General features: G+C 35.6%; 1 protein-coding gene across 1 annotated transcript in view; it reads right to left on the bottom strand.

Annotated features, from left to right (window-relative positions):
• LOC106842352 (protein eyes shut homolog) overlaps positions 1 to 20,524 on the bottom strand; it is a 1,064,587-nt gene that overhangs the window by 503,074 nt on the left and 540,989 nt on the right. The window contains exon 20 of the mRNA XM_070516721.1: positions 4,728 to 4,878. Within this exon, the coding sequence (XP_070372822.1) occupies positions 4,728 to 4,878 (151 nt within the window). The remainder of the gene's footprint in view (positions 1 to 4,727; positions 4,879 to 20,524) is intronic.

The raw sequence follows: 20,524 nt of genomic DNA, 5'->3' as shown, positions 1-20,524 counted from the left end.
TAATCTACAGAAAGTGAAACATAGACAACTGAGGTGATTTTTCCATTTGTTCTTCAGGAGTCTATCAAAACTTCTAAAAGAGAATTCTGCCTTTATATCTTAGCCTATTAATTCAACAGTAACTTTCGTGGCTAAAAGATTTTTATGGCTGGTGATTGACAACCTTTATATAAAAGTGAATGGGTTTGTAGCAAATTAATTATTAAATATGTAAATCAATGTTTTGAACATACATAAAACAGATAGTACTTATTAGTTTTACCAAAATGTTCTTATTTTCTCAAGGAGTTCACTTAAAAATTTTAAAAAGTATTAAACTCTTCTACTATCTTGAAATTAAAAATTAAAATTAAATTAAAAATTAAAATGGATGTTTACACTCTTGGAATCAGTGACTGTTACGGACTGAATGTTTGCGTCCCCTGAAAATTCATATGTTGACATCCTAACCCCCACTGTGATGGTACTAGGAGGGGGGCCTTTGGGAGATGATTAGGTCATGATAGTGGAGTCCTAATGAATGGGATTAATCCTCTTATAAAAGAGACACCAGAGAACTCTCTCGATCCTTCTGTCAATGTGAGGACACAGCTGGAAGACAGCTGTGAACCAGGGAAGGGGCTCTGACTAGACTCTAATCTGCCAGCACCATGATCTTGGCCTTCCCAGCCTTCACAACTGTGAAAAATAAATGTTTGCTGTTTAAGCCACCCAGACTATGGTATTTTTGGTATAGCAGCCCAAATGGACTAAGTCAGTCACTGAGTCCTCAAAAATTGAAATCCCATATTAAGTACCTGCCATCATATATTGTTTTGAGTATTCATGATTGACTTGAATGTGAAAAAAACTAGCATCTTTCCAGAACACATTCTATGTTATCAATTTCTGTCGAAAGAAAAAAAAATCCACTATTGGATTAACAATATTTCTTTCTTTCTATAATTATTTACTTTTATATTTAGCAAAAAGAATAATTGGTACCATTGTAACTTGGTCTGCATTTATTAAGATGAAGCTTTGGTATCCTTAAGCAACTTGGACCCACAAGCAGGAAGCCATCACCGAAAAGTGTAAGCAATTAAAGCACCACCAAGAAGAGTGTTTTCCTACCACCAGAGAGGGGGTGTTTACTCTCAGACCTTGAAAGTTATCATCATTTATGGTCATCAGGGAACACAGAGCGTTTCACACTTCTAGCACAGAATTGAAAGTGTCTAACTGTTTCATTCTCTCCTCACATACTGAGCTCTGTGTGTTTTTGTTAAAGGAAGCATTAAACAACCTGTCAGCACATGCACATTGGATCAGGGACTCTCATCTTGTGGAGGGGCTCTGACCAGTACAGAAAGACATTATTGGAAACTTAGAGGCAAGAGAATAATTGTAACTTGGCACTTCTTAGCTTAAGGAATCAACTATAGTTCTCTTCCTTAGTGTTTTATACTGCAAACCTGTTGTTTTTAATTTTCTGAGCACTGACAACCCACTGTGCTTAAACAGCAGCTCTTAATCAGAACACAATAATTAGATAGTTAGAGTCTGCATGATGCTTAGATATTCAGATGGGCTGCATGGCACAGACACAAGTTCACAAAGTTGTTTTTATCTTTCTTTTTCCTGATTTATCATGTGCTCTCTCTTCTAGCATTGTCATATGGATATATTTTATAGTTTGCTTGCATCAATCATTTAGTGCACAGCAATGTAAGTATCTGTCACATACACACATACTAGCACACACACATACAGTTACTATGACACAGTAACCATATAAGGAAAGAAAAAAAACCAAAAGGGGCAGACAAAAAATCTTTCAAATACAGTATATTTAACAAGGAGGGGAAATCTGCTTAGTTGGCTGTCCTTTTAATTTCAAGGTAACTTCATTGGTCTGCACCCTGAATTTCTTCTAAATCTGATTGCAACAAATGTCCAGTTGCTCGCTCTCACAGGATGAATACCAAGTGTTTAGGGAGATAGTCCCTTAGTAAATGCCAATCCTTTCAAACAAGGTTTTGGGAGAAGTCTTTAGAATATGGTCAATTATTATTCTGTATCTCTGCAACTCTCCTCCCCTAGAAAAAAACGTTTCTCCCTGTCTTTTTATTAACAAGCTTCTAGAAAAAGGAACCTAAAATCACTCTGTTGCTTTTTCCATTTCATTTGTTCTTAATCAAAATATTACAACTTCTTTTCTGTTCTTGTCGTTCTCCTGAAACTGCTGCTCGACCTTTGGTAGCTTTGGTGTTGAACATGTATTCCTTTTGGAAACTTTCTCCATCCTTAGTTTTTGTGACATTTTCCCTTGTTCTAACACCAATTTCTCTAGTCCTTAACTGCTTCTGTGGGCTCCTCTTCTTTAGCCCACTTCTTGATGGCTGACCCCTAATCCTTAGCTCTCCTCTCATTCTACACAATTAAGCCAATCAATGATTGTGGGCTCCACTGTCACCTTGTAAAGACTCCCACAGTCACGTGGTCAGGATCTCCTATGAACTGAAGGCCCATGTTTCAAAGGACTGACTCTATCTCACAATGTCCCACTGATGAGAATGACGCGGAGCAGGAATGGACTGATGCGCGGACTGATGGATTAGTGGTGATGGCAAACCAGTTGTTAAATACTTGAAAGTTATCCCTCTCCCAAATTAACACAAATGCAAAAACGAACCTGCCATCTTTCCCTGAAAATAATCTTGTGATCCCCGTCTTAACTAAGAGATCATAAATTCTCTGCTTACATAAGCCAAGCTGCTCCTTTAATTCCAAGTTTTTCTATCTTTTTACCTATAATTACTTGCAAGTTAAATAGTTTTCACAGCCATCTCTCACCCTTATTGCCACATCGTTTCTTGCTTAATTATTCCTATCACCTAACTTTACTAATTCATGACCTGTAGTCCAAACCCCTCCAATCCTATATTTTAGTTGCTACCAGAGTGAAAACTACATAATGTCACTCCGTGTTCAATCTTCTTAAATGGCTCCTTCAGGCACCAGCATACAAATATACACTATTTTGCATTTTACACAAGATCCGTCATGCTCAGGCTTCTGCTTTTCCAACATCAGCTCTTCCTCCTGCTCAATTCACATCAAACTCCACGTTTCCACTATAATAAATTATTTCTACTCCTATTCCCCCTCTCTGAGGGCTTTCCTTACCTGAGCCTGTCTGTGTGATGTTTGTCTGCCGGGAATGACAGTCTACATATTATTTCCCTCGTAGACACTTGACCATCCTCAGATCCCCGCCTCACCGCAAACTCCCCAGGCCCCCAGGGAGACCACAAGGCTTCCTGTTCTAGTTTTCTATATCGCCTCTGTGTATTGTGCATACTCCTATTAGAGCAAATACCTAACTGTATGAGAGATGCTTGTGTATCTCCTCAATACAATATTAGCTCCTTGAACCTTGAGGACCTGCTTTTAATTAATGTATGCTCACAAAAATTAAATCCTACATGAAAACACATCTTTTACTTGGGAAATATACACATAGTTAGGAGGTAAGAGATCAACCCAAATGTAAAAGACTAAAGATTAATTTATGTGAGTTTTGGAATGTTCTCATCCATTCTTTAATGAATCATTCATTTAAAAGATGCTCCTTGAGTACCTCCTAGGTGACAGAAACTGTCCTTGCCTTGGGGTATAGAAAGGTAAATAAAACAGACATTTTCTACTCTTATAACAGCTTCGAGGCTGGTTTATCTAGGAAAAAGTCAGTAAAGTGCATTAATATTATAGAAAAATTCACAGAAGTCTGTTTAATGATCAATAAATTGCTAATGGATAAAGTTGAATCTACGAGAATTTCTGCATACTTACAGATGTACAATTTCCTTATTTCGTTAAAGGAAATTGTGTTACATCAACTATGAAAGTGACTTTTGTTCTTTATGTATGTTTGCCTTGAAATTTTTAGCTTACCTATAATGAAGTCATAATATTTATAATATAGTGAATAGATTTATACCCAATTTTTACTACTTGTAGGACTTTGAAATAACTTCATTTTATATCTCTAATAATATAAAAATAGTATGTTCAAATATGTAAACAATAATGGTAAATATAGTAAGAGAAGACATTCGTAAATGTTAATAAGCTATTGGTGCACTTAGGAAGCAATCTTAAATTTTTAAAGTAACTTTCTATTACACATAAAATGGAGCCAAATAATCAAGAGTGTTTAAGTCAGCCAGCAAGTTCTTATCCTAAAGTATGGGTTAATAATGAAGACAGTAAGCTAATCATCTAAACGGAAATTTAGAATGATCTGACATATGCACAAAACTCTGTAGAGAACATTCTTACATCTTAGTAACACCATATGAAGTCGAAACTGGGAATGGTCTTCCAGTTGAAATCTTATTTTTGGTGTGTTATTAAGCCAACCCACTCATATATCCAGGGAAAATCACTAGCTTAGGGATGAACAAAAGCTCATATGCTTAATATTATCATGAAATGTAAAGCACATGTAGTGCCATAAGATGGAAACACAGCCTGATACTGGGGCAATTCTGTATGATGAGAACAGTAAACTTTTAGCATATAGTTGTAGGATAAATTAAGACGTCTTAGTAGAATTGCTCAAAATTTCTTTTGGGAACCATGTAGATGGCCCTGCTAACCAGGAAACTTTTTTTAAAGTTTTCCTCTTTCCCTTTTTCATAAAATGGCATAATAAATATATTTTAAAGCATCGACAAAAATACCTGGCTTACTCCATGAAGATCTGGAAATCCACCGATAAAGATAGACCCTGATTCTGGCAGGGATCTTCCAGATACGTGACTGATGGATTCGCTTGCTTTCATAGTCCTCCCTAGAATAGTCAGTTCGGCTTCACATGGCTCCAATTCTTGCCTGCAAGCATTTAGGAAAGAAATTTATGCTTTTAGTATGTGTTATATAAACATTTGTCTGACCAATTAATTAAGCTATTACCAAAAGAAGATTTAAGTAAATAGATTATCTCATCATAAAATCAGCAAAGCCAGAAGTAGATTAATCTGCTATAAATTAGAAACCCTTAATGCTCTAAGTACATAAATACAAAGCTGAATTTTGACAATACAACAAATTGTAGCAATCACCTAATGAAATAAATAAATCCTGACAATAAACAGATCTTTCTCAACAGTGACTAAAATGAGGTTAGACTGTAATATTTTACTTCAGTTTTTTACATCGTTAAATTTTCTGAGTGAAAAATATTGAAAAGCATCAGGTTTAAATATGGTTATGTAGTGTACAATATATCTTTAGGTTGAAAACAGTAACATTGCAGACAGTAATTAGTTGTGGAGATAGAAATCATACCAAGAAGTAACACATGTAAAAAATTTTTGGAAATGAATAAATCAAATATAACTTAATTAGGAGAACCCCAGTAATAATTTTCATACGTTCATTTTTTAGAAAAATAAGATTAAAAATACTTCAACAATGCTTTAACATGTAGATACACATGTTTCATTTACTCCAGCCACCTGTTTAATCGTCTACTCCAAGGATGGAGAACTATGGCCCATGGGCCAAGTCTTGCCTGCCACCTCTTGCTAAATAAAGTTTAACTGGAACACAGCCACACATTTCTTTACATAAAGTCTATGACTAATCTCACAGGAGAGTTGAGTAGTTGCAACAAAGACTCTGAGGCCCAAAAGCCAAAAATATTTACTAACTCTTTACAGGAAAAGTTGGCAGATCCAATATCTAATCAATTTACCTGTTTATCTACCAAGCAAGTAAACTTTATTATAATCCTTTTCAAGATGATAGTACATACACACATTATAAGCCTTCCATGTAAAATTCACCTAACAATGTCATCCTATATCATGGATATGTGACATTCTGCCTTTCATATATTTACATAAACTTTTAATTGAATTACATCATGCATGATGAAGAGGGTAAAGGGTAAAACTCTATGAAATACCAGACTGTGAACTTACTCAAGCTAACTACTTCCTTGGTTAAAAGGCAAATTGCTAACAAGAATCTCCACTCCAACACAAACACACATTATCACAGCCCTTCCATCTTCATTCAACAGTATGTTTTCAATATTCATCTTTGTTATTGAATTTAACAGTTTGCTCATTTTCAAGACATCATTTTGTTGCTGTCTCACAAATTACTTATCCTAGTGTTGGTGTACATTTTGGTGCTATTATGAATATTGCTGCTATAAACCTGCGTGTACCTGTTGTTTAGTGCACAAGCACATGCATTTCTGGTGGGAATTTAGCAAAATTGATTTAGAGTTGTCTGTGTTTGGAATATATGAGCTGTTGGTTACATGTATTTCAAACATTTTATTTTCTCTTTCAGTGTTCTACATTTTTACTTTCTTAATGGTGTCTTTTAATGATCATAAGTTCTTAATTTTAACGTAGAACAATTGACCAATATTTTACTCAATGATTTGTATTTGTTGTTAATGTTGTTCTTTTTCGAACTCATTTTTAAAAATATTATTTTACTACTAACATTCAGCTCTATAGTCCACCTGGGATTTTCTTTTCTATATAGTACCTGGCATGTATCAATTTCTTTTTATGGAAATCCAATTTACTAGTGACATGAGTGGAAAAGAACTGTCCATTCTCCACTGTTCTGAAATATCACTCCTGTCATAAATCATGTCCAAAGACATGTGGATCTGTTTCTAGACTCTCTATTCTGTTCCATCGGTCAATTTCTCTATCTTTGTGCAAATACATCACTATCTTAAAACTTACTCTGAAAATATGGTATTTAATACAGGATAAAGAGAGTTTTCCTACTTGGTTTTTTCCTCCTCAACATTCTTTTGGCTCTGGGGTGGGTGTGCGGGGGTGTTCCTGGGCTCTCTATTATTTTATTGGTCCATATTTCTACCCCTGTACCAATACCACACTGTCTGGAATACCAATACTTTGTAATAAATCCAGATATTTGTAGAGTAAATCCTCTTACTTGATTTAGCTTTTGGATTGAGATTATCACATATCATTTTCTCTTTTTTTTCTCTTAATTGTGATGAATTATATTGGCTGGTTTTTGAATGCTTGCATTCATGAAACAAGTCTAACTTGGTCATAATGTATACCTTGCTTATATAACACAGGATTCACTTTTGTATATTTTAAGGAATATATGTTATATATATTCTATATAATATATAGTTTACATTATATAGGTTATATAATATATATTTTATTGTGATATATATTATATTATATATACGTTAAAGAGAGAGATTGAACTTCAAATTTCCTGCCTTGCATTGCTCTTGTAAAATTTTGGTATAAGATTATACTGTCCTTATATTCCTTTAGAAGGTTTTGTGATATTGATATCATATCTACCTTTCATTTATGATAGAATTCACAGCATAGCCACCTGGGCATGCAGTTTTCTTTGAGGAAGGTATTAAATATGGATTCAATGTATTTAATTGATATAGCTATATCAATATAGTATTATCATGTCTATTTTGCTAAATTGTGGGGGTTTTTTTATAGGAATTTTTTCATTTATTCTAAAATTTCAAAATTATTGGCATAAAATATTTCATAATTTCTTTTTATTATATTTTTATTGGAGTTGAAACTCTAATGATATCTCTCTTGTGATATTGGCTATTTGTGACTTTCCTTGTTTTATTTGTTTTGTAGATCCTCATTGGCAGGGAGGAGTAAATTTCAAAGAACACACTTTGGCAGTGTTGATAGTCTCCATTGTCTATTTGTTCTCCGCTCCATTAACTTCAGCTCTTATCTTAATGATTTTCATCCTTTAACATTCTTTGGACTTAATTACTCTTCTGTTTCTGGGGTTTTTAATCTGATATATGCTCTCAAGATTGTAAATTTCCCCCTAAGAATAATAGAATAGCTATGTTCAACAAGTTCTATTTTTCATTTCATCTGTTCAAAATGTTTTCTAATTTCTTTTGTGATTTTTTTTCTTTGGTCCAAGAATTATTCAGAATTGTATTGCAAATTTACAAGTATACCAGGATTTTCTAGCTATTTTTTATATTATAAAAATTCAAATCAAGTTTGTTCAAAGAATATTCTTCATTTGCTTTTAATTCTTTGGAAAGTATTGACTTAGGCTGCATAACCCAGCATATTGTCAATTGTAATAATCTTTTCATAACCCTAGAAAGTGTGTAGTTAAGTGTGGTGTCCTATAGATGTGAAAACGGTCAGGTTTTATGCACACATAAACATGCACATATTTAGCCACTTTTATAATGAATATAGAACAGGAACAATGAAATAATTAAATCATGTCTACGATGTGTGTACTCTTTTTTCTTAAGAAAAAATATTTACAGAGTTTCCTTATATCCTTCTTCCATCTATATCATGATCCAAAGCTAACAGAGCTAAGGCCAGGTGTGGCCCTGCAGCCAGTATTGAAGCTTTGATAAAGAAAGTTTTGAAAAATTTTTGAAAAGATAAATGATGGTCCCTATATTAAGAACATGGGAGAAAAATGTGTTGAACATTTTTAGAACCCATTTGATATTCTTGGATGCTGCATTTAGAAGCAAACCAGAAGCTTTCTGGGTTAATTACTTCTTACAATTAAACTGTTAAAAATATTTTAGGGAGGATATAGCTTCCAGGAAGCTATTCATTAAATGATAAAAAGCACAACTACTTTTATTCCAATCAATCTCTAAATTTTAATGTTCGGAAAAATAGCTTGTAGTGTTTTGTGATATTAAAATAGCAATAATAATTATTCACTAATACTGTGCTAATGAGCTCATTTCCCATATTTCGTGAAGCAAATAAAACCCATTAAGATATCTGATATGTTTGTTTGGTCTTTGGTTGTAATAACTGAAAGCGTAAATTAAAAATAATATATATGAACTCTATTGGTTTTTTTTTTTCTGACTACAGAAGCAACACAAGCTCATCAGAAAACATTAGGACAAATAAACAAATTTATGCAACATCTAATTGTTAAAAATAAGGCAACAGGCTCAAAATGGAGTTGCTTATGCTAAGCCCCCAAGTCACCAAAACAAGACCTAACTTAATTACAATTTCAGTGCTCCCAGAAATGGAATCTTAAACCAGTCAATCAGGAATCAGCTGATGAGGACTTTCATTATTATTTTTTTTTTTTCAAAGTATCCTTTTTGGTGAAGCATATTGGCCCTGAGCTAACATCTGTTGCCAATTTCCTTTTTCTCTCTTCTCCCCAAGGCTCCAGTACATGGTTTTATATCGTAGTTCTTCCATGCGGATGCCTCCACAGCATGGCATGATGAGCGGTGTGTAGGTCCGTGTCCAGGATCTGAACCAGTGAATCCCAGGCCACTGAAGCAGAGCACACGGACTTAACCATTTGGCCACAGGGCAGGCCCCCAGATCAGCATTACTTAAGTCATCTGCTTTATAACCCAGCTGTCCCCTACAAGGAAGGTACTATTGCAATTAGCAATCTGCTTTTTTGTGTAGAACAACTTCCTTGCTCCTGCTCCCTTCTGCCTGTAAAAACCCCTTGCCTCGTATAGTTCTTCAGAGCTCCTGTCTATCTGCAGAGTGAATACTGTGTGACTTTGTGGTTATTCTTTGTCACATGGACTTTACAGAGATATCAATAAAATATAGGCCAATAACTATACACTGCCTTAAAATTTTTTTGATCTGCATAATTTTCTCTTGTATGACTATATAACAATTTATTTAAGCAAAACATTGTTGGATATTTAGTTTCTAAGATTTTAAAATAATAAATAATTATATGATAATTAATTCTTTAAAAGTCAACTCATTCTTATTTAATTATATCCTTAGGAAGTACACTTAGAAGTGAATTTTTGAATCAAATTATGGGCAATTTTAAGGATTTATCATCAAATTGCTGAGTGACAGTCTAGCAACTCTGTTCCAATTAGCATTGCTAGATTGCCAAAGGTTTTTAGTTTTATATTTATATTCATGTGATAAAACCTATCAGTATTTTCAATATATTCTCTGCATGAAAATCCTTGCTATGCAAGAAATAAATTTTTGCTTATATTTTATGTTTATAGACAGATTTGAAGGTCACCAACACTTCACAATAGGATTTTATGTATATAGCAGATATTTCTTCACTTTGTACTTTATAATTTTTCAGTGTGGCATTTGAAATTGATTATGTTGCTTTAGTTATCGTAGTGGCACAACTTATTTTAATACGATTTGGTATACCAAGCATCTTCTCTTATAATTCTTCTTCAAAGATTTTTTTTCCCTTTTTTTGCAGGTAAAGATTCTCCCTGAGCTAACATCTATTGCCAATCTTCCCCCTTCCCCCCACCCCTGCAAAGCCCCAGTACATGGTTGTAATCCTAGCTGTGAGTCATTCTAGTTCTATGTGAGCTGCTGCCACAGCATGGCAACTGACAGACAGGTGGTGTGGTTCCATAATCAGGGAGTGAACCCAGGCTGCCAAAGCAGTGAGCACTGAAGTGTACCCACTACGCCATCAGGGCTGGCTCTGAAGATTTTCTCGCCATTTTGACATGTTTATCATTCAGAATCTATTTTTTACTCCAAAAATTGTCAGTGGTATTTTTATCAAAAATAAAAGTTATTCTATATTCTAAAATTTAAAGAAATATGCATATATGTATATACACACATACATATTATGTGCACACACACCTGCATATATGTATCTAAAATGCATATACATATGGGTTTATAGTATTTATATTATAAATTAGAATACTTTATTCCAATGGGAAGGAAAATTTCTACCTTTTTTCAACCTTTGTGCTTGGTCCATATTCAACTGTGGTCTCTATCCTTGTAGAACTGACTACTTCAAGAAGAATAATGAGAAAATGTGACATACGGTACATATGAATTTAAAGTACGATTGTACTAAGTTGTGTAGTACAGATGATATAAAACAAATTAATTAAAGTTAGAAATACTCCAGAACTGATCCTTGCTTGATGAAGATGATAGGAAGAGGAAAAAATAAAAGATACTGCAGATGTGAGATTTTGAGTGAGGGGTGAAAGCTGGAAAAGAAATGAACAAAGCAGAGTTTTACAGGCCTTTTCCGCCTGTAGTTGAGGAGAGTTCAATCAATTCCACATCCTTAAGCTTCTCTCCTTTGAACGTGTGGGGCACGTTACAGTCCGCACAGAGACTGTACGCTACGATCTCAACGGCACCAGGAGAGGCCCCTCTTATGTTACTAGTGTGTCCTCACACCTAGAACAGGGGCTTGTGTGTGGCACACACCACAATGTGTGTTGAATATTGAGCAGTTTTACAGGACACTGCCTGAAATATATAATGAATGACAGCATTTTTATTTTGAAGATAGCACGTGCTTTATTTTTTCCAATTACAAGTATTTATTAGAAAATATTTCATAAAATGCTGAAAATATAAAAAAGGCAAACTACAGTAACCTGCATTTATCCCAGAAAGAATTATATTATTATAATTTAAAACTTTCATATTATTATAGAATTTTCCCTAAAGTTGAGAATGTAACATACTAGCTCTCTCAGTTTGTATTATTAATTTAATATATAATGTAAACATTTATGTATGTTAATATTATTCCAAACAATTAATTTTAATGAATGCATAGTAATTGTTCATATGTCTGTACTCTAATTTATTTCTAAAACGTCCAATCATTGGATATCTGGATGTCTTTTCCCCCAGCTTTTCACTGCTTTCTATAAAACTACAATATACGCCTGTTCCATACATCCTAATACACATATCAATTTATTTTCTTAGGAAAATTTCTAGAAGTTGATTTGCAGTATATAAGCTTTCTCAATACTTATATTGTATATTACTAAATTTTCTTCAGAAATTTGTCTCAATTACTGTCTGTAATGGTTAGTTTTATGTGACAACTTAGCCAGGCTACAATCCCCAGTTAGTCAATCAAATACTAAACTAGGTCTTGCTGTGAAGGTATTTTGTAGATGTGGTTAACATCTATGATCAGGGGACTTTCAGTAAAGGAGATTGATTACCCTCCGTAAGGTGGGTGGGCCTCATCCAATCAGTTGAAAGACTTTAAGAGCAAAACTGGGGTTCCCTGAGGAAGAAACAATCCTGCCTGTGGACCGCAGCATTACTCCTGCTCAAGTTTCCAGCCTGCAGGCCTGCCCTTCCGACTTCGTACTTATCCAGTCAGACCCCACAACTGCATAAGCCAATTCCTTGAAATGAATCTCTTAATATTTATCTTCTGCTTGGTCTGTTTGTCTGGAAAAGCCCTGACTGGTACAGATTTTGGTACCTAGAGTATAGAGAGTACCCAGATGATTATTTGACCCAATGTATAGGAAGATCTTTCATATTATAATCACAGCAGTGAAGCAGTAATAATGTTAACTGAGTATGGAATTTGATTCTTTAATTGGAGCTGGACCCGATAATAGCTTTTGTTAAACTCTCAAGACATGTCTCTCTTAATTAGACTTAGCCACATGGAATTTAATTCCTAAAGGAGGTTTTCCACATGAATAGCTATGGATCTGTGATTGGCCTTTGACTGTCAACTCCACCCTCTAGACTCACCATGACCTTCGATCAGCATAAAAGAACAAAAGAGCGGAGAGTATTGGGGCAAATATAACATGGTGGGAAAGTAATTTTTTATAGATGTAACACATTTGAGGCTTTTCCTTGAAGGTTGTCATGATTTTTATGATTTTAGTAGCCTTTCTCTTCATGGTCACAGAAGGTAGACAGCTTCATCATCAAGAACACTATTAACTACGTACCAATTCTGCAGGTTTTCACTTTTGGATAAGTATGGGAATTTTTATTTCATACTTAAAATTCTGCGTTAGTTATTCTTGTTTTCAAAGCTATTATCATTTATGAAATGAATTACCCATTGTAAATGAATACAGGGGTGGCGTATCATCTTTTCTTACACACTTATTCCAGAAAGTTGGCAGCTATGATGAAGGAAGATGAAAGGTAAGGACGCCTCTATTAGAACAATGTAGACCATCAGGTTTTTTTTGGCGAAAAATACAATTCTAATATTTCATCTAGTAGGATTGTTATTTTATTCAAGAGACACGCTTTTTAACAGCAGTCATATCTTTCCCCTTAGGCTCATTAGAGCAGAGGCAGTGCTGGTCTGATTGTGCCCGATTGACTCTAACAGGAATTGACTGAACGCAGGAAAACAGTCTTACAACATCATTGTTTAGCATTTGCTGATAATACAGTTTGCCTAGCACATCATGCAGTATAAAATTTTTCCATCAAGGCTTTGTAATGCTTTCTCTAAAATCAACACACAGGGTGCTTGAAAGGTCAGATGAGTAGAACAGATTTTTCTGGCATAATTCTAAATATATGTAGAACTCTCTGGAGGACTCCTGGTGTTTGAACTACCTTTAATTGTTCTCCTCCCAAACTTGCAGTGATCGTGCATATTTGTCATTTGTATTCACATAATAGTAATCATTAGCAACTCTCCCCTAATTAGAACCTGAGAGAATATTCAGTGTGCCATAAATTCTATCCCTTATGTTTAGGTTTTCAGGGTAGATGCCAGGAAAGGTCAAATATATTGAACACAATAGAGATGTGGGTGACCCACTGATTTATTATTCGCCTGGCTACCATATCATTATACAGCAACAAGTTCTAAATTTCCACATGTATTAGCAAGGACTGGAGGGGATATATGAAATAGGCCAATCTCGCAAATAAGCAAACAAAAAGACAGCACATAGTAAAATTCCATCATGTTGGATATCAACTCTCTCATCTGACTATTCATGAGCATTATAGAAATTACTCTGATTTTCACCTTATGTTTAAGAAAGCTGTTTTTCACTGATAGGGATAAACCTTCCTATAGAACCTGAACTCTTTGTTGATTGCTTATCATACTTACATTGAAAACAACATTAATTTATTTAGTCAACCTTAAAAACATAAAGAAAATTATCATGAAATCAAAATAACAATTGTCTTTTCAGGGGAGGATTCAGACCCACAAGCCACTGATTCACACAAACAGAAATAAAAGATAGGCATTGATTTAGATATTTGATGCCAATACACTATTTTTTATTAGTTCAAATAACCCATGATACCTAGGGATATTTTATATTCATTTAACTTAGAAAAGATTTATTAAGTTCCACTTGAAAATTGATTTTTTTAAGGGGAATTAAACAGATAGAGAGGATCTTTCTGTTTAGGAGGCTGATTTAATTCCTGTAATGTTTATTCAAGTAGTTTCCACAGGTAACATGGATTTGCTCGCAGCTTCCACTCCCCCATCCTATCTTTTCAAAAAGTAAAATAAGTTAAATTCCCTGATTTAAAACTGATCATTGCCAAAAGAATCAAGTCTGAAAATCTCCACTTGGAATTCAAGCACGCAACTCCTCCAATTTAGGCTCTGATTCAACCATCTGAGTCTCTGACAGGTCTACAACAGCAATTTTCTGCTACGCTTAGGTCTGTCTCCTCACTTCCGCACCTGCCAAGGTTTCTTTTCTATCCATTTAAATACTACTCATAATTAAGAATTTACCGAAACATCACTTATAACTTAAAATGTTACTAATATTTGCAGTCTTCCTGATCTCTCTACCATCTAACACCACCAATAGTGTGCCATTCATTTCTGCATTCAACTGTAGACTTTTTTTCTTGTTATGTGATTGCTTGATATTTCCATGTTTTGCCTCTCCAGTGAAAAAATAACCTCTCGAATGGCAGAGTTATGATTTATCCATCCTCCATTTCTTAATGAAGCTTAGGCATTGGCTTACTGATCTTAGAAAAATCGATTATGCATTTCAGTTTATAGTATCCACTGTGTTCCTAGAAATACAGCAACTATTCTCTTCTACCCTCAGTGAGTGTGACCTGAAGGCAGCAGCCTCCTCATGTACAGGAAGCCCACAGGCTGCCAGTGCATAGATGCCACCTCCTTGGCGACCACAGATTGGCACCGGTCTCCATGTTGAGAAAGGATTATCCCTCTGCCCATGGGGCTTTCTACTGGCAAAGGAACCACATTCATTGAGCCATAGTCAGATTTTCTAACAATTATGGGCAGCTGACAAAGAGCAGCTAACCGCTTTGAATTTAGTATTGAAAACACCATGCAATTGAGTTGTTCTCTGGCTAATTCTAAACTAAGTATTATTTCAGCTGACCTGATTTTTTTTTTTTTTCCTGGTCTTTCCTTTCAGGGTGCATACTCTTAAGAGCCAAAAGAATAGACATTTTATCCTTTGTGTTCTTATGTGGAACAAAAGTTACTCTACATCACATCACGAGTCTTCTGAAAGATTGTTCCCTGCTAAAAACTCAGATCTTTCTGCTGGATAATTGGATTTCTAAATATATTTTTGCATTTGCGATTGAGATTAAGTATCAGTGATATGGTTAATATCCCACATTAATTATAGCGATTCTAATTAAATTATGTTTCAGGATCTGTAAAACAATATTCAATACTAAAATAGACATTAGATTATTAAGTCCTAAGATCACTGATTAAATTTAATCAAGAACAACATATCCAATTATTATCTTTATCATTATGAGGAATTAAGCTACTTCTAGCAATATTTCTTTGAGATGAAATATCTACTTTAGAAAAAGAACATGAAGAAAACGTCATAAATTGAATTAATTTAGAACACATTTACACCTTATAGTATGTGGCAAAATTATATAAAGAAATTATTTTAAAAGATGATAGTCATAATTTCTGAAGACTTCTGATAAAATGTCTTTGAAATTTCCTTTTTCTAAATTATTAAAAGGATAAAGTAAAGCAGATTAATTTTGAAATACAGTTTATTAATTTTAAAGAAGGTTTATATAGTGGTACTTTAATTCCACCATGGGCAATCCCTACTAGAATCTTGGGCTACATTGTGACTGCCTCCAAAGATGTTCAAGAAAAGACTAGAAGTGGAAGTGATAGAGGAAGTCTGCTTATTCAGAGAAATAAGGGGAGGATCAAAGAGTACATGGAAATGTATAAAGTGATTTGGTGATGAAATCTTTTCTCAGAGAACCCAGATTCACCTCTCTTCATTCTTGAATCCAAAACTCTTCCCTTTGGGTTACTGATGACAAATAAAAATGGCAAGCAATAGGATATATTGGAGAATATGAGGCAGCCATTTGGTATAAACCTAATTCGGCCTGAACTTGTCTTTCCAAAAGGGCCTGACCGAGGCCATTGAGCATGCATTGTATATCTGCTTTAGAGATTCCCTATGGCAAGAGCAAAAGGCCCTTGAGGTAAAGGTGCAAGTTCCCTCCCCCTCCCAACGTTGGCGTCTCCTTAAGGATTAAGCATCTTTCCTTAGGCTAGGAACCGATTGCTGCGCTCACCTGTGACCGCCCAGCTCGAGACAATAGACTTGCCTCCTGCTATGCCCACCAAGATAGCAGACCCACTACCTGCTGTGTCCATCAAGTGCTGTGCCAACAGGGCAGTCTTGTGACTATTGTGGGAGGGACATTTCAATCATATGTAAAGCACCCTCTTTGGGGGTATATAACCACTCTGTACACCTCATTTCTTTGGTGCCCTTTCTTCCTTTGGGAAGAAAGGCCCAGGGCCATGGTCCTCATATTTCAGCTCAGAATAAACTCACCCAAATTTTCATTTACAGATTGGTTATGGATAATTTTCGCCGACACTGACACCGGGGAGTCAAGTAGGCTTACACGGCAAGTGTGTCCCGCACCTCCTCTGTTGGGGGTGGTCAGCACATCACAATTTCAGAGTGAAGCCTATTTCATTATGAGAATCTGGAGAGCAACTCCCTAGTCAGATCAGTCACAGGAGTAAGTTGCACAAAGCTCAACATATAGGTGGGCATTTTCAGTTCAATCTAGTTGCATCCACAGCTGCTTGTAAAGTCTATTTGCCTTAGGAAATGTCACTGGGAATTCCAGATTATTCTGCTGCATCACACAGATTGTGGGCAGGGAGGAGGGAAAGAAGATGAGGCGCCAAGCTACCTGACACCATATGTGCTTGTTTGCTCACCTGAATTTCATTTTAGAAATGCCTAAATTACTTCTGTTACCCGGTCCTTTCCTAAATCGCTTAATATATACATAAATGTACATTACATATATATGTTTTATGTAATAAGTAAATGTAATATAATAAATATAATATATAATATTGTATATAAAGTAATTGAATATAATAAAGGTAATATATACTATAAATTGTAATATATAATAACAAAATGTAATATATAAAACATTTATAAAACTTTTTATATACATATATACACACATACACACACACTTTCGAGAGGAAAGAGGGAAAGCACAGACTTTGGAGTCAGAAAGAATTCCTTTTGACTACCAGCTTCTCCATTTACTATCCAGGAGACATTTACTCTTCATTTCTCAAGTATTTTCCAGTACTACTCCGTGTCAGGCAAGACAGTCCACACTGGCATACAAGACAGACACAACAGAATCAGCACCCTGCTTTTGTAATTCAGGTCTCCAGAGAGCGGATGGCAGCTATCCAGCATCAAGATGCTCCAGGGGTGGGCAATGATTTAATCTGAGACATCAGGGAACACATTCCCAAGAAAGTGAGATTTGAGATGGAATCTGAAGAGTCAATAGGAATCAGTAGACCAGATGAATTAGGTAAGAGTGTGCTAGGCAGTGGGCACAGCATATGCAAAAACTCCTGGGGACAAAGAGAGAGAGTTGGGTGAGTTGAAAGGAAACCTGGCGCCTGGAGCACAGCAGACCCGTGTGTGTAGGAATACTGGTGAGAAAAACGGGATTAGAGAAGTGGGCAAGGCTGCTTCACTTATTCCATCTCATTTCCACATTCCATCAAATGAAATGTGTGAGTAAGTTAGTTAGTGGTAAAAGCCTGTATCTTAATCCACTCACCCTTTGACTGTCCAATAAGAGGCTTGAGCAATTAGACAGAATCAAACGCTCAGTGAATGCTAGTGTTTTTGTTTGGTTGGTTGGTCTTGTTTGGAGTCTTAGTCAGCTATGGCTGCCACACCTAGACTGGGTGGCTGGAACAACAGAAATGTCTTTTCTCACAGTTCTGGAGGCTGTGAATCCAAGATCAGGTGTCATCCTATTTGGCTTCTCCTGTGGCCCCTCTGCTTGCCTGCCTCGGCTGCCTCCTCCCTGCACCCTCACCGAGACTTCTCTCTGCGGGCAACTCCCCACATCACTTCCTCTTCTTGTAAGGACATCAGTCATATCATATCGGATCAGGGCCCACCCAAAAACCTCATTTAATCTTAATCATCTCTTTAAAGGCCCTGTCTCCAGATACAGTCACATCCTAAGGTACTGTATCTGGGTGAATTTTGTGGGGACACAATTCGGTGTATAACACTTGATTTGTTCAGACTATTGCTAGGAATTGTCAGTCTGTTTCTCTCTTTCGCTCCAGGCGAGAAAATCTTCTGGAACTGGCTTTTTCTCAGGGAGAGCTTTTTCTGTATGACTCTCTTGCTTCATGCCTTCCCCCATTTTGTGCTCTATGTGCGCTTGTGTGCTCCTGTCCTCACAGTGTCAGTATTGTGTTTGCTCTGAACTTACTGTTCATGAAAATAGATCACCCCATAATCATACTTATATATCATGTGTACAAAGACTTTTGTTATGTAGACTAAAATTAGAGTTAAACCATACACAGTTGTGACAAAAGAGGTATATTTACCAAGTACGGATTGCTTGCTCTAAGGATAACACTGATAGGACAATAAAATGATACAACCATGGATGAGATATTACAGTAGAAGTGACATTATTATCAACAATCAGAAAGCTACTGAGGCAAAGCAAAACTTGTTCCAATGACACTAAACTGAGAAAAACAATGTTCAATGAACTATGGAAAATATACTATTCAGTGGAAGTTTGTTGAAGCGCAGGTATCTAGCTCACCAAGACATTTAATACCACCACATATTCTGAGTGAAACTTATGAATCCTTTCCTTATTTACCCCTATTAGATATTACTGTTCAGTGTTCTATGTTGCATTATCTTTTTTAGTGTAAATATTATTATTATCCCCATTTTACATCTGAGAAAATCAGGGTTCAGAGGTTTGACCAGACCAACTTGTTCAAAAGCCACTGCTAATAGCTCCAGGCCGGGGATTTGTTGATCCTGATTCCAAAACCCTGTTGCTTTCTTTGACTGCCTCTGATATGCCAAAGGGAGTAGCAGAGAGGCAGGCCACCACACAGATGCTAACTAGTGACAGTGAGCCTCTGCGATGTGTGCATGTGCCTGAGAGACTGGAGTTATGGAGAGTTATAGGAGATTCATGGAAATCAAACGACCATACACTTTAGACCTGCTGATGAATGCTCATCTCTATCAGAAACACACACAGGTGCATGAACATACACCTACACACACACACACGCACAGAACAACAAAGTTTCATGAGCAATTGGGTTTCATCATCCATCACTTGGAGTCAGCCCAAAGCTGCTGTGGGAAGACTTGTTTAGGCAAACCCAGTGTAGCCTTAAATCCATCATCGCTATGACATCTATACTTACAGGGTCTCCAACTGCAGCAGCTTCAGACTCAGAAATCACACTTATGACCATTCTTTCAGATAACTTGAAGATAGACAATAAAATTGAAATGAACGTTGATGTTTTGATGTTTTGAATCATAAAACTTTAACGTTCAGTTTTATTGGTTGCATACAGCCAAACTCACAAACTCTGGTTCATTCTTAAAATGTTCTTTAAACTTAAATTGACTCTTAGAGAAAGGCTTCATCAATTTTCATGAAAGATAACGCTATTTAAAATAGCAAAATGGAGGTGCTGGAGCATCCTGATATGCTTGATGCTAATGAGAGAAGTGTGGATTTTAATTCCTCCCCTGAGAGATTAAGCCAGATTCAGTGCTACCCAATCGTAAATCATTTCCAAGAGATTTCTTTTATATACTATTTTTAAGAGTTAGATAAAACCAATTTCAAGTATAGCCATACATTATTAGTATTAATATACACATGTGTACGCACACACACACGTTACACATAATTTTTAAAAAGTAATACATAAGAGAATTTTACCAGAAATTATCTTTGGAGTATGATTTCTGTTCTAATCCTTTGGACTAGGATTAGGAAAAATTTTATGGAAGAGCAAATGAGAATAAACAACAAGTTAATCAAAATATTTCTCATTACTACATGTTTGAAACATAATAATTTATAGTTCAAGACCTGTAGGACCTAAAGATATAGAACATACATGTGATTGTGACTGCTCTGTAAGTGAAAAGAACTTTAGAAAGTCACAACTAGGTGGCTTAGTGTCCCTTATGTATAAACTGACTCACCAGGGAAGTGAGAAAGAATTCCTAGGAACAATTTAAAGAACCACTCTGTGGCTAAATATCCTTTGATTGACAGTGAATATGTTTCTCTAACTTTTGTAAACCGAATACTTAAAGGAGGGGTGGTTCCCAGTATGT

This window comes from Equus asinus, chromosome 8, assembly GCF_041296235.1.
Source record: "Equus asinus isolate D_3611 breed Donkey chromosome 8, EquAss-T2T_v2, whole genome shotgun sequence".
In the NCBI taxonomy this organism is placed as follows: Eukaryota; Metazoa; Chordata; class Mammalia; order Perissodactyla; family Equidae; genus Equus; species Equus asinus.
Note: the sequence above shows the minus strand (reverse complement) of the source record. Positions and strands in the feature narration are given on the sequence as shown.